The 12,733-nt window shown below is 41.3% G+C and overlaps 1 protein-coding gene and 1 non-coding gene across 2 annotated transcripts; one reads left to right on the top strand and one right to left on the bottom strand.

The window, feature by feature from the left end:
• Positions 1-4,373: 4,373 nt before the first annotated feature.
• LOC123067258 (asparagine synthetase [glutamine-hydrolyzing] 2) lies at positions 4,374-10,816 on the bottom strand. The gene is made up of 15 exons (XM_044490140.1): positions 10,551-10,816; positions 10,382-10,479; positions 9,113-9,251; positions 8,789-8,884; positions 8,325-8,466; positions 7,389-7,484; positions 7,047-7,141; positions 6,387-6,548; positions 6,129-6,209; positions 5,830-6,051; positions 5,603-5,737; positions 5,422-5,502; positions 5,227-5,313; positions 5,018-5,125; positions 4,374-4,899 (listed from the first exon to the last, which is right to left on the bottom strand). The coding sequence occupies exons 2-15, from the start codon at positions 10,459-10,461 to the stop codon at positions 4,660-4,662; spliced, it is 1,764 nt and encodes a 587-aa protein (XP_044346075.1). The 5' UTR covers positions 10,462-10,479; positions 10,551-10,816; the 3' UTR covers positions 4,374-4,659.
• Positions 10,817-12,177: 1,361 nt separating this feature from the next.
• TRNAD-GUC (transfer RNA aspartic acid (anticodon GUC)) lies at positions 12,178-12,249 on the top strand. Its single transcript has one exon. It is a non-coding gene; the product is annotated as a tRNA-Asp (tRNA).
• Positions 12,250-12,733: the final 484 nt, after the last annotated feature.

Raw genomic sequence — 12,733 nt, 5'->3', positions numbered from 1 at the left:
GCCATTAGTATGTTTGGACGGGCGCACTAGTTCAAAAAAAATTGGTACTAATGGCGCACCCTTTTCCCGGTGCGCCATTAGTAGTTACAAGTACTAATGGCGCACTTTATCTGGATGCGCCATTAGTAAGTTTGGACAGACGCGCTAGTTTAAAAAAAAATTGATACTAATGGCGCACTCTTTGCCTGGTGCATCATTAGTAGTTTCAACTCTAATGGCGTATCAGAAGGTGGTGCGCCATTAGTATATACTAATGGCGCACCTACTCTCTGGTGCGCCATTAGTGTCAATCCCATCTATAGCCCTTTTTCTAGTAGTGCTAGATGCATCATATATTCGTGTGATAGCAGTTTATTTTTTTCTGGGGATCCTGTGATAGACGTTTCCTTGTGATTGGAATACTTTACTGCCAGCAAGAAGATATACCTGCGGGAGTTGCTCAAAAACAGGTCTTTGCCTCATATTTCGGGTACCTTGTGAAACATCGCCTTGTTATTGGCGCGATGCACTACATGTTTTCGCCGACCGGGCCTCTTGTCTACTATCTACAATTCGGTGCAGCTTGTAAGTATGTAGTTCCCTCTGTAAAGAAATATAAAAATGTTTAGATCATTACTAAAGTAGTGATTTAAACACTCTTATATTTCTTTAGAGAGGGAGTATCACTTTTTCTCATGCGACTCGAATTTTGCAAGAGAGAACTATGTAAACTCTCGAGAAGCAGGACTGCTTGAGAGCAATAAAAGATGAAAACACTTGTGCGTGAAAACTTAAAACCATAGTTTTAAATAGTGCGCTAAGCCTTTTAGCGGTGGACCTCTTCTAAGCGCTATAGCGTGCTATTTAAAATATTTGTTCATGTGTTTGAATCAAAGTCCCTTAGCGCAAGACCTCTTGTAAATGCTATAGCGTGCGGTGGGCTATTTAAAACCATGCTTAAAACAAACAGCCAGTCAGGTTACATGAAGCGGCGGTGGATTTGCTAGAGCAACTAGGTTTTCTGATCTCGATCGTATGAGCATGCACTAGGTTTTCTGATCCAGAGCTGAACTGATCGTTTGAACCTTCCCCCGAAAAACAGTTGGACAAGATCGACGATTTTCGCCTAAAGCAGAAAGACCGAGATGCGTCAGAGAGCCAGCGTACGTACTTGCAGGAGGAGTAGGGGTGTCGGCATCATGGATCGCCGTGGAGCGGGACAGAGGAGGCCCTGATGGTGGTGGGAGGTGCCGACGAGAGGGGGAGTTGGACATGGCGATCTCGATCGCCTGAGCATGCACTTGGGAAGTCTCGGTTATGCCTAAGTTTTGGTTTCCCTTTTCAGCTAGATCCAGTCATGGAAAATCTCTTACTTCTCTAGTTTTTCTTTTTTTTTTAAGTTGACTTCTCTAGTTGCAATCTGGTCATATAATAAACACCTTTTCCTTTGAGATCGATCATATACTAATAAACTTTACTAATTTATAAAACGGCAAAGCTAAAATCCTGCCGACTGTTTGTTTGCAACAGATCCGAACGACGCGATCGCCGCCCGCTGCTACGCACCTCGCTGGCGGCAGTTTCCTTTTTTCTTCGGCCGTTTCCTTTTTTTCGGCAACTAATTAGTGTGCGGATTTAAATATTTTCCTTTTTCTATTCAATTTCTCAGTTTCCTTTTTTCCCAGCCGTTTCCTTTTTTCCGACCACTAATTTCTCAGTCCACGCATATGTTTCCTTTTTTTCTATTCGATTTCTCAAAAAAAAAAGTGTAGAAGCCGGGATTCGAACCTTCCACCCATAGCTAAATTCACAACTTAATAACCACCTGGGCTATCTCGATTTTTTGATTAAATTTCGTTTGATTTCTCTTTTGTGATCTCCGGCAAGAAAAGCAAAAAAGATCTCACGTGTGTGAATGGTGCAGAATATTCGAACCTGAATTTCTAGCTAACTAAGTAGCTTATGTGTACATTTTGTATGAATACTATCCTTCTTAATGCAAGAAAAACTAAAAAAATATTACTAGCATCGAGTGGCTAATTTCCAAACCATGTCGTTGGGGGGAGGGGGGAGCACTGGAACTTGTTGAAAGGAAAACCCTGGTAGTTTACACACAAGGGAGCTGACAACCTGTGTACAAACGCCTTGGTAACTTTTGACCCAGAAATGGAGGGGGGTTGTTGAAAAAATTGCACCAATAACTTATGTGTAACAACATGATTATTTGCGCACACGAAGCTGATAACTTACGTACAAAAACCATGATAACTTTCGATTCGAAGGGGAAAAAGTTGTTGAAAACATATCCCGGTAATTTTGTATAAATAACATGCTAATATACGCATCGCCGACCTGATAACTTGTGTAGAAACACCGCGAGAACCTTTACCCGAGAGAAAAGTTTGTTGAACAATACCCTGCACGGTAATACACACATAACGGGGCTGGTAACTACCCACGCACAAACATTTGCGGTAACTTTTTGACCCAAGAAAAATGTTGTTGAAAAACATACCTCGATAACTTCCATGCAAATAACATCCTAATATACGCACATCAGAGCTGATAACTTACTCAGTTAAAGTGTGATAATTTTTCGACCTGGAAGGAAGGTGTTGACTTACATATAAGATGATAACTTATGTACAATTAACCTGATAACTTACATATAAACGCATTGATAACTTTTCACCTTGGGCGAAAAGTTCTAGAAATATGCCCTGATAACCCAATGCAAATAGCAAGGTAATTTACGCACCAGACATCCGATAACTTACATAAAACACATTGATAACTTTTTACCCATGTGAAAATGTTACTGAAACATGTCCCGGTAACTTTTTTTTTGTCGAAAACATACCCCAGTGTGAAGTTACCACTCCCCCATGGTAAAGTTATCTTGCTTCTCATGGTATAGTCATTAACCTTCTCATATTATAGTTATCAGGCTTATCATAGTATAGTTATCATGTTGCTCAAGTCATAGTTATCACCCTGGTCATGCCAAAATTACCAAGCAAAAGAATTTATTATCCCTAATATGATAGAAAAAAAGAAAGGTTCAAATAACCTTGTTTATATAGAATATACAACAATTGAAGGTGGTTTAGTTGGTTATTGGGCTCAAAGTCCAGTGAATAGACTTGGGTTCAAGTCCCCTTTCTAGCACTTTTATTTTTCTTTTTATATTGTGTAGCCAAAAACCAGAAAAACCACTAGCGATTTACTATTGGCGTATACGGTTTTCGAGAGAAGAAAAAAATCGGTGGAATCACGGTAACGAGAGGGAGGTGGGTTACGATTGTGCGGATATGTTGCTTAACGTCCGGTCGACTGGACGTTAGCACGGTCCTTTATAAAAAGCAGCCAAGTCGTTGTTCTTTGTTTTTTTGTGTGAAAGGGCTCAAGGCCATATATTAAGTATCACATATCCTTACAAATACACTCATGCAGAAAGATAAAATTATATTCAAATATTGGGGTGTACCGAAGTCTTCTTCCTCCTACATTCACTAGCGGCGCAGCGGTGGAGCAGACTTTCTTAAATCTAAGAGTTTGTAGAAGCAGCACAGGAAGTCATCGATGCAGATGAGGAGACGTTGACAGTCGCGATCTACAAAGCAAACCGCCGCCCTGAAGATGAAAATGCCGATAAGGGCCTCTAGAAACTCCAATGACCACAAAAGCCGGCCAAATTCAGATGGATCCACGAAAAACCTAAACCACCAGATCCCAGAAGACCCGTCCGAGACATGGCTCCACATGCCCTCTGCTAGTGATAAACACATCAATGAAACAAGAAAAGAGCGGGGACAACACTATTCCTAGACAGTGACAATGTCGCAGTCTCGTAACCCAAAGCAAAGGGCATTTGATTAATTAACGTGCATAGCATGAGATAAATTTTATGGGGTTCTGAAATTTTAGCAGTTTCGTGGTGTCTTTTTTTTTGAGCATTCGTGGTGTCTTTTTGCCTGTTCTATGATTGGTGATCTTCTCTTGAGATTTGTAAGATGCATAACCTGGTTGCGGTTGTAATTTCATTTTTTAAGAACGCTGTAATCTCATTTTTGTACCCACCCTTTGGTAGATAGATAAATTGATCCATTGTTACCAATTTCACGGTACACGGAAGAGTTTCGCCAATTTCATGAAATTTAATTCACGCTCGTTACAGTTTCACGTCAAGTTGACACAAGATGAGATTGAATACCAACCACGTTGAATGCTAATTGCTGAATACAGCCCATACTTGATATTTTGTGTTCGTATGTGTATGCCACTGATTTTGAAAAATTTCACAACATTTCAGATGAGGTTTCAGACTTGGGAGTGCCTGAAGTACCCCCAAAATAAAAGTTAAGAATGCTAACATGTACAATACCAAAAAGAAATATAGAAACCAACATTTGGAATTTATTAATGAAACTTTGCAGTTTGCAAACCAGACATTGAGCAACTCGGATGGTACAACCATGGTGAAATATTTACAATGCAATGCTCACCACATAAACTTAGTAAATTACATGCGAAAAGCAAAACATAACAGCAAGCAACAAGGAAAATGGAACAAAGCGACTTCTACACTGAATGACCGCTACGGACAAGTTGCAAGGAAGCTAGAATTAAACTAAGCAACAACATTTTCTCGAGCATTTTATGGAACCATGGAATGGAAGGTTAAACAGCAGCTGCTGGAACACCAGTTTCGACTAGGATGCTCTCCCCGTGGGCTGGTGGACGGAAGACGGGATCGGCCGATGCAGGAGCCTTTTCTTCTTCGTATGCCGCGTCATGCACACCGAGAGCAGCACGGCCAGAGGGGTCAAGGAGCTTCGACCAGGCGGTGTCCCATTCAACAGCTTTCGCGGTGCTGCATGCAACGCTGGGACCTCCTGGCACTGTTAGCCTAGCAGCATTCTGCACAATTGAATTGTTAGTCAAGTGGAGAGCAGGCATTAATTTTTTTTTTTTACCATGCAAATGAAATAGCTTGGAAATATCATGATAAAAGTGAATGCTGGTTTAGCTTCTGGACCTTAGGATAGAACTTCTCAAATACTGTCCTATAATAGTAGGCTTCTTTTGTTGTGGGTGTGTTTTCAGGGTAAACAAAGCTGGCGTTCGTCATCATGGAATCTGACACCTGAACATGAATGGGAGCAAACGTCAATTCTAATGGGCGCAAGTCAAATAAATAAACAATTGTCAATTTATGAATGGTTTGACAAAGGAAAGATGGCATACATGTGCGTTAGCATGGTCCTTCAATCCATCAATCCAACTGTACCCAACACCATCGCTGAACTGTTCTTTTTGCCTGTAAAGAATGTGCTGTTCACAGAAAATAAATCTTCCTTGTGAGCATACAAGCAAGCTTGTGCAAGTAACAAAGCAAATATAATAAGTTAATAACAAAATAAAAAGATGAACTTCTCCAACCTTGGGTAAATAGGGCTTCTTCTCATCATCAAATGCATTACGCAGGACCCATTTCTCGATCCGACCAAGATCACGCCTTATCTATTTTTTTTCCAAGAAGACAAAAAAAAGATGATGATGCTAGTTATAATAAATGAATAGAGCTAGAGTGATTTGTGTATTATTGCAAGAAATTACATACCATCTTACATTCCGGATCCAGGTCCATTGCTACATTGATGAAGTTTTTGTCGAGGAATGGAACACGAGCCTCGAGACCCCAGGCAGAAGTTGCTTTGTTCGCTCTCAAACAATCATATAAATGGAGAGCTTTTATCTAAACGCCAGGCAAAACAACTCAAATAAGTTAATCAGCTGATCACAACTTAGCAGATATAAACCAAGAGGAGCAATGTTATCTTTAATTACCTTCCGACATGTTTCCTCATGGAGTTCCTTTTTGTTTGGTGCCTTATGAAAATAAAGATAACCACCAAATATTTCATCGGAACCTTCACCCGAAAGAACCATCTTCACACCCAACGATTTGATTTTCCGAGACATTAGAAACATCGGGGTACTTGCTCTAATGGTCGTTACGTCATACGTCTCGATGTGATATATAACTTCTTCCAAAGCATCAATGCCCTCCTACGATTTTTTTCAGATGAATCAATAACTTCAAAATGTCTCTTCCTCTATGCAAAGGGCAAACAAAAATAACGAACCTGCACTGTAAAGTGTAATTCATGATGGACTGTGCCAAGGTAGTCAGCAACTTCCTTAGCAGCTTTAAGATCAGGAGAACCCTACAAAAATTGGAACGTGTTAGAACTTCTATCATATTTTATCCACTGCTTATATCACTCCATTGAAAATCCCTCTTTTTTCTTGTAAAAGATACTCATAAGAGCAAGAAAACAACTTAAATTTTGAAAGATTCTCAGCAATGGGAATACACCAGTAAGCAACATTGAGAAATGTACCTTCAAACCGATGCAAAAGGTGTGCAGTTTGTTTCCCCACTGCCTAGCAACTTTTGTTTCTGCCAAGTAGCGTGAAACAACAGATGCCACCAAAGAAGAGTCAAGCCCACCAGACAAGAGAACACCAAATGGCACATCAGTCATTAGCCTCTTAATAACAGCCTGCAAACAATTCATCTAAGATAAATTATCTACCTTGCGCAAAAAAATTGGATTTTTTTGATTTGTTTTGAATTTTTTATGAATTGTTTATTGACCGGGTGCAGATGAGCCCAGGTTCAGAATTGGATATTCGATGATAGATGATATACATAAAGAAACTTAACTTATGAAATATGCGTCAGACACAATAAGTTATTATACTCTGTACATACTTAATAACAAGTAGCATGATTTCGAATAAAATGCCATCTATCTAAGATATTAATATAGAAATCATCACACTAAGACATAATTGTGATTGTGGGGAGCTACAATAACCTATTACTACCCGTGAATTATCAACCAGGGTATTCCAAACAAGCATCGCCTAATCAGAGGCATGAATACATCATATCAACATGAAACAAAATAAAAGAATTAACATTAAATAACTATAAACATATAATGTATGCATCAAAAGGTAGGAAACTGTAACAGAAAGCATAAGGAAAGGCATGCCTTCTCAAAACTCTCTCGGATGAGGAGAGGATCATAGGGGGCTGAGGGAATGCTTTCTGAAAACCATGGGGGGTTGTACCACCTCCTTAGGCCACCTAGGACAAATGTTAGAAAGCAGATTAGTAGGCAAGAAAAATTGATATTTACAACATACTCCCTCTGTCTCAAAATACAAGACGTTTTTTGGTCTAAGTCTAGAACCAAAAACATCTTATATTTTGAGACAGAGGGAGTACATAGTAGCTTATACTATTTTTGCCTTCGGAGTTTGTAAGTCTGCATTGCTAGTATAATGCATGATCAGATCGTTAATTTGTCACAAATGCAACAAGATATTTGAACCTGTTTTGCTTGAGTACAAGTGTCCAGGAGGGAACGATATGAAGCGCTCGCAATCATCACTCAATGCCTTCATCTCTGAAGAAAACCAAACTGACCCTGGAATAACAATGAATGTACAAATTAATGCATAGTAGATTTGTAGAAACTACTTAAATTCATAGAACCGTGATAAGTTCTGAAACATACAAACACTACAGTGCTTACTGTTCCAGAACTGTGTACTTGCAAATGCAGACAGCCAACCATAGTTTTCGATTCCGTATAGCAAATTTAACAGTCAGCTTAGCAAATATTATGTCTACCTACATCTTCCCCATCAGACATTCAAGTTGCACTTGCACATATATCATGGGCATCATCACAACAACCTAGATACTCCCTTCGTCTGGGTATATAACGCAAAATTTGATTGTCTAAAGAAGTAAAGATTTGACCCAAAATTAAATCTCATGATATGTGAGTTATGTGGCACAAAATTTATACCACTGGATTCAAATACAAAAGATCTTTCTCTTGATTGTGATTTTTTAACTAGTAACAAATATTACTGAAAGGATACGGTCAAAGCTTGAACGTTGACAATCACAATACGCCTTATAAATCCGAACAGAGGGAGTAACACTTCTATATTCTAGCTATCAAATTGCAGATGGTGAGAGACACCACTCCAAATTCTGTGGGATGTGAGCCCATGATAGATCTAGATCTAGGGTTATTATCTTTTACTGTTATTTTTGCAAATGAATTGGCCTTATCCAATTATATTCTAAGGAAGTAGGCAAGCGATGATAGATCTACTTTTAATCTTAATCTTAACCTGAATTTAAATGAACCTACATGCAACTTGTTTTCCACCTCCCCATGATACATTGACTGACCATTGAAACAGTTGAGATTAAATGGACAAGTAGCTACAAGAACAGATTCCATGCGTACCATCAAGACCCCAGCCCATGTACAAAGGACAGATGCCAATAGCATCACGGGCAGCAATGAAGCTTTTATCACGTGTGTCAAGAAGCACAAACGAGAACATGCCATCCAGCATATCCACAAATTCCTCCCCGTATTCCTCATACTGTGAAAACAATAGAATTTGAAAGTACAGATGTTAACATATAAAATATATGCACTGGAGGATGATGCTTAGGTGAAGACATTTAGGCCCAATTTGGTGGCTGCCAAAATAAGTTGCCACCTCCCTAGCTTATTCTAGAAGCCGATGCTAAAAATTTTGGGGGCTTCTAGTCTTCTAGAATAAGCTGGGGAGGGGGCAGCTTATGCCATAAGCCGCCATAAGCTGTCAAAATAATTGGGCCTTGAAAATGTTGGTAGAAGCCAAGTTACACAATAGGACACCAAAAGAAGCTGAACATAGATAAATAAGAATACAAACTTACTAGGTGAGCAATAACTTCACAATCACTACCAGTTTGGAATTGATGAGATTTTAGCTTAGCTTTCAGTTCTTCATGGTTATAGATCTCTCCATTCACCTGGAAATGTCAAACAGACAAGGTGTGGTTACAAAAACATTAAAGAATAAAACATATTTTCTCCAATTGGCTTAGTTACAAGAATATGGTGGATTAAGGTCGTCCCAAAAGATGTATTGAGCAGAGCTCGACAGATAACATTTCTAAAATCCCATCACATAATTATACTACCAAATGCTAGTTACAAAAGCAGAATAGTGAAGCGTTATTCTCACTCCAGATACTGACCGTCACAACAACTGTTTTGTCCTCGTTGTACAATGGCTGGTCTCCAGATGTGGGATCAACAATGGCCAACCGCTGGTGTGCAAGATAGCAATCCTCAAAGCTGTGTATACCACTCCAATCAGGGCCTCTGTGCCGTAATCTATGAAAAATGGTAGACGGGTGCATAAGATTTCATAAAATGAACCATGTATCGCCTAAGAACATTTAAATAACAAGCAGCAGACAGAAAATTTAGTCAGTGCAGTACAGAACATTTCTAATTCCAGTTTACTCTAATGCAACTTTGTGTTGAACAACAACTGTCTCTAATCTAAAGTAAAAGCCCTGAAAAATGTTACCCCATGACCCTGCAGTTCGTAAAGGTGGAGAAGTTACACACAGTAAGTCCTAAGATATAGCAAACTAGATTTGCTAACATTTGAATGTAATGTCCTAACCTATTCGTAAAAGAAAATTTTTCAGTAGATATAGAAGTGAAGTTTTCTACAGATTGGTGTACAAACTACATTTGACCATAATCCCATGTTAACATCCTCAACTATCTGACTGCAATTACATAAAAGCGTACAAGGGGACAGCATAATGTTGCATGGCTTTACAGATAGAGTCCCATACACCTCACAACACTGTCCTAATTCTACATTAAAAGTATTCCATGATTGCACATGTACACAATATTGATGGATTGCTACAAGTAATGCATTTCAACAAATTTGAAATCAATAGCATTTAGGCACATCAGCATGCACGATCACACAAGCGAAGCACATCGTTAGGTAACAAAAACTGCCACCAGTTTCCAAATTACCACTTGAACATTTCGTGCCTCAAGGAGTGCACGCCTACATACTGTACACCATACTCCATTCCCCAAACCCAGAACCTCACAGTTCCTCAGGATATAGACAGGCTCCCCCAAAATAAAAGGCCATCGCGCACAAACAAAGAAACTTGCATTGGTAAAAGGCTAATCAAAATTTCCCCGGTATATCAACAATTCGTCTAACACAAACTATTCATGAATATCTCCACACTAAATAAGCCAAATGGCTTTCCATCACAAAAAGAAAGTGACAAGTCAAATAACTAAAAATGGTAAATAAGGCGAGAACGACATCACCCGGCCAAAGTTGACCCACATCTCGCCTGCTATTCCAGTCCACACAAATCCACCGCCAACTTCAATTCTAACCCTCGGAGGCGCGCGCACGCACAGGGACGGTGCAAAAAGTAAGGAGAGGGGATGAAACGGCGGGGTGGGCGTGTTACCGGCGGGAGAGCTCGATGATGCGCGAGCGCTTGGCGAGGGAGACGTCGCCGACGCCGAGGACGGCGAGGATGCCGCACATCGTGGCGGCCGGCGGGACCTGCAACGCCGAGCTCCGAAGGTGATTTGACCACTCGCTGGACGGGATGGAAAGATAAAACAAGCTGGTACCTCAAGGCTCGGTGGTCAGACGCCGCGGACGAGCGGGGCGGAGGCGGCGGCGCCCCGACGAGGAGGGACGGTCGCCGGCGACGGCGCCGGCGGCGACGCAGGCGCGGGTGGTGGGGAGGGGTAAGGTACGGGCGGAACGGAACGGCGGCTGGGTGGTGGTAGAGCAGGAGGGATTTAGGTAGGGCGCGCTTGGGATTTAGGTAGGCCGCCCTACGCATGGACTGTACCAGGCCAGGCCGCTCGCGCGGATTCGGCCCACGAAACTCCCATATAATTTTTTTTGTGTTTTTTCAACAAAATGCTAGAATCCCCTAAAAATGCTATAAAGAGAGCGCTTGGTTTCTTTGCTTCCGAGCGGCCGCAACTCAACCATTGGATCAAGTCATCAGATGACGCCACGTGGGAGGTGAGGGGTGGTTTTTGTCCTTCCCCATTTCACACAGCCGGGTAGCAGGTGGCAAGGCGGCGGTGTGAACTATGGGAACCGGCAATAGCGGGTACCACATAGGGGATGGAATGGTCACACACGCGCGGCGAGTGAAAGTGGATGAGAAGGGGGTGCGCGCGGTGGTGGTGCAAACAAGCGTGGGGACAACGAGGTCACGACGCACTGCACATCTCGGACAGAAGATTACTTCACTATAACCCACCTATTTTCTCATGGGACTCGGAGATTTTTCACAATGACGGCATGCGCATCTGTTGCGGGAAGTGGGGAAATTGAAATCCGACATCTAAATTCGTAGTTAGATAGAGTGCATCTTGTGCATGCCAAAATTGAGCAATGCAGCACAATTTTCGAGGTTCCTCCACACTGCTCATGCTAAGTTTTTCCAAGGCGCGACATGAAATCCCATAGAGATTTTGGAGAGAACGAGCCTCAATCTCGAGCTTTGCTATAGATTTTTTGGGTTGTTTTTAAGGGAGAAAGAGTTTCATTTTCCAAGGTCGATAGCGAGGTTGCAGCTTTACTAGTAGAATTGGTGCGAGGCCAACACACCTCCCTTCTCAGTGGAATTCAGTACGACACGGTTTGGCGGGCAAACTGGAACAGTCACATAGGCATTTCAAGCAAATTTCCCAAATGTATACGTCACGCATTTTTGTGGACGCACGCAAGCAAATGTTTTCAGTGAAATTCATTAGGAAAATCAGAACACCCGTGTGTCACATGTCAGGCATTTCTATGGACACACCGCACGCAATGTTTGCTGGAGGTTTTTCTGTGGATTTCATTAGGCAAAATTGAACACCCTTGTAGGCATTTCTAGGCAGTTTTCTGGACATATGTCCGGCGTTTTCTATGGACACATGTCAGGTAAATCAGCAAACCCATGTTAGTCATTTCAGTTTTTTGTGAGATTGATTGTTTAATGTATTGTTTGACGGGAATGAACTTTGGATTTGAAGAGCGGACCTATTGAACCTTCCAAGGGAACAACTGGTGCACGAAGAGACTAACGTTTTTTTTTTTTTTTTTGCCTAAAGCCGAAGAACCAAGATGGGTTGGAGACTAGGAAACGTAATTGCAGGAGGAGTAGAGAGTTTCGTCGACGAGGACCTGGTGGGAGGTGCCGATAAGAAGAGCCTGGTGAAATAATCTTTGCCAATTAAAAGCGCATTAAAGGTCGTTGTAGTATAGTGGTAAGTATTCCCGCCTGTCACGCGGGTGACCTGGGTTCGATCCCCGGCAACGGCGTTTCATTTTTTTCTCTTTCTTTTTTTTTGCACTCACAAAGCGATCGCAGAAGTTAACATTGGCATGAGCAAGCCGACCACAAGAAAAGATCCCTTCCAAGCTTTGGTATTTGTTTCGCCAAACTGACGGTCTGAGGCTCTAGCTGACGAGAAAAACATGGTAATAATAGCATCCGAAATCATATCGAACTCTGCTCTATCTATACCCCGTCATGACACTCGCAGCAGGAGAAATATAGGAGGGGGAGGGGGAGGAGGAACATGCAGTCCCTTCAAAATATTCAGTTGCACACCACCCTCTTGTTATAACAAAATTATGTTGCAATGCTACTCATTTAGGTACTTTCACTTACAATCCGTCAATGGGTCATGCAGCTGCGATAAAGCAAGTCATGCAATCTGACAGAGAAAAAGTAAATAGCATCTGCATATATGAAGTTGAACTGAACACATCTAGAACAAACACTACATCATTAAGAAACAGT

The sequence above is a fragment of the Triticum aestivum genome, chromosome 1A, assembly GCF_018294505.1.
Source record: "Triticum aestivum cultivar Chinese Spring chromosome 1A, IWGSC CS RefSeq v2.1, whole genome shotgun sequence".
NCBI lineage: Eukaryota > Viridiplantae > Streptophyta > Magnoliopsida > Poales > Poaceae > Triticum > Triticum aestivum.
This window is presented reverse-complemented; position numbering and strand designations above follow the sequence as displayed.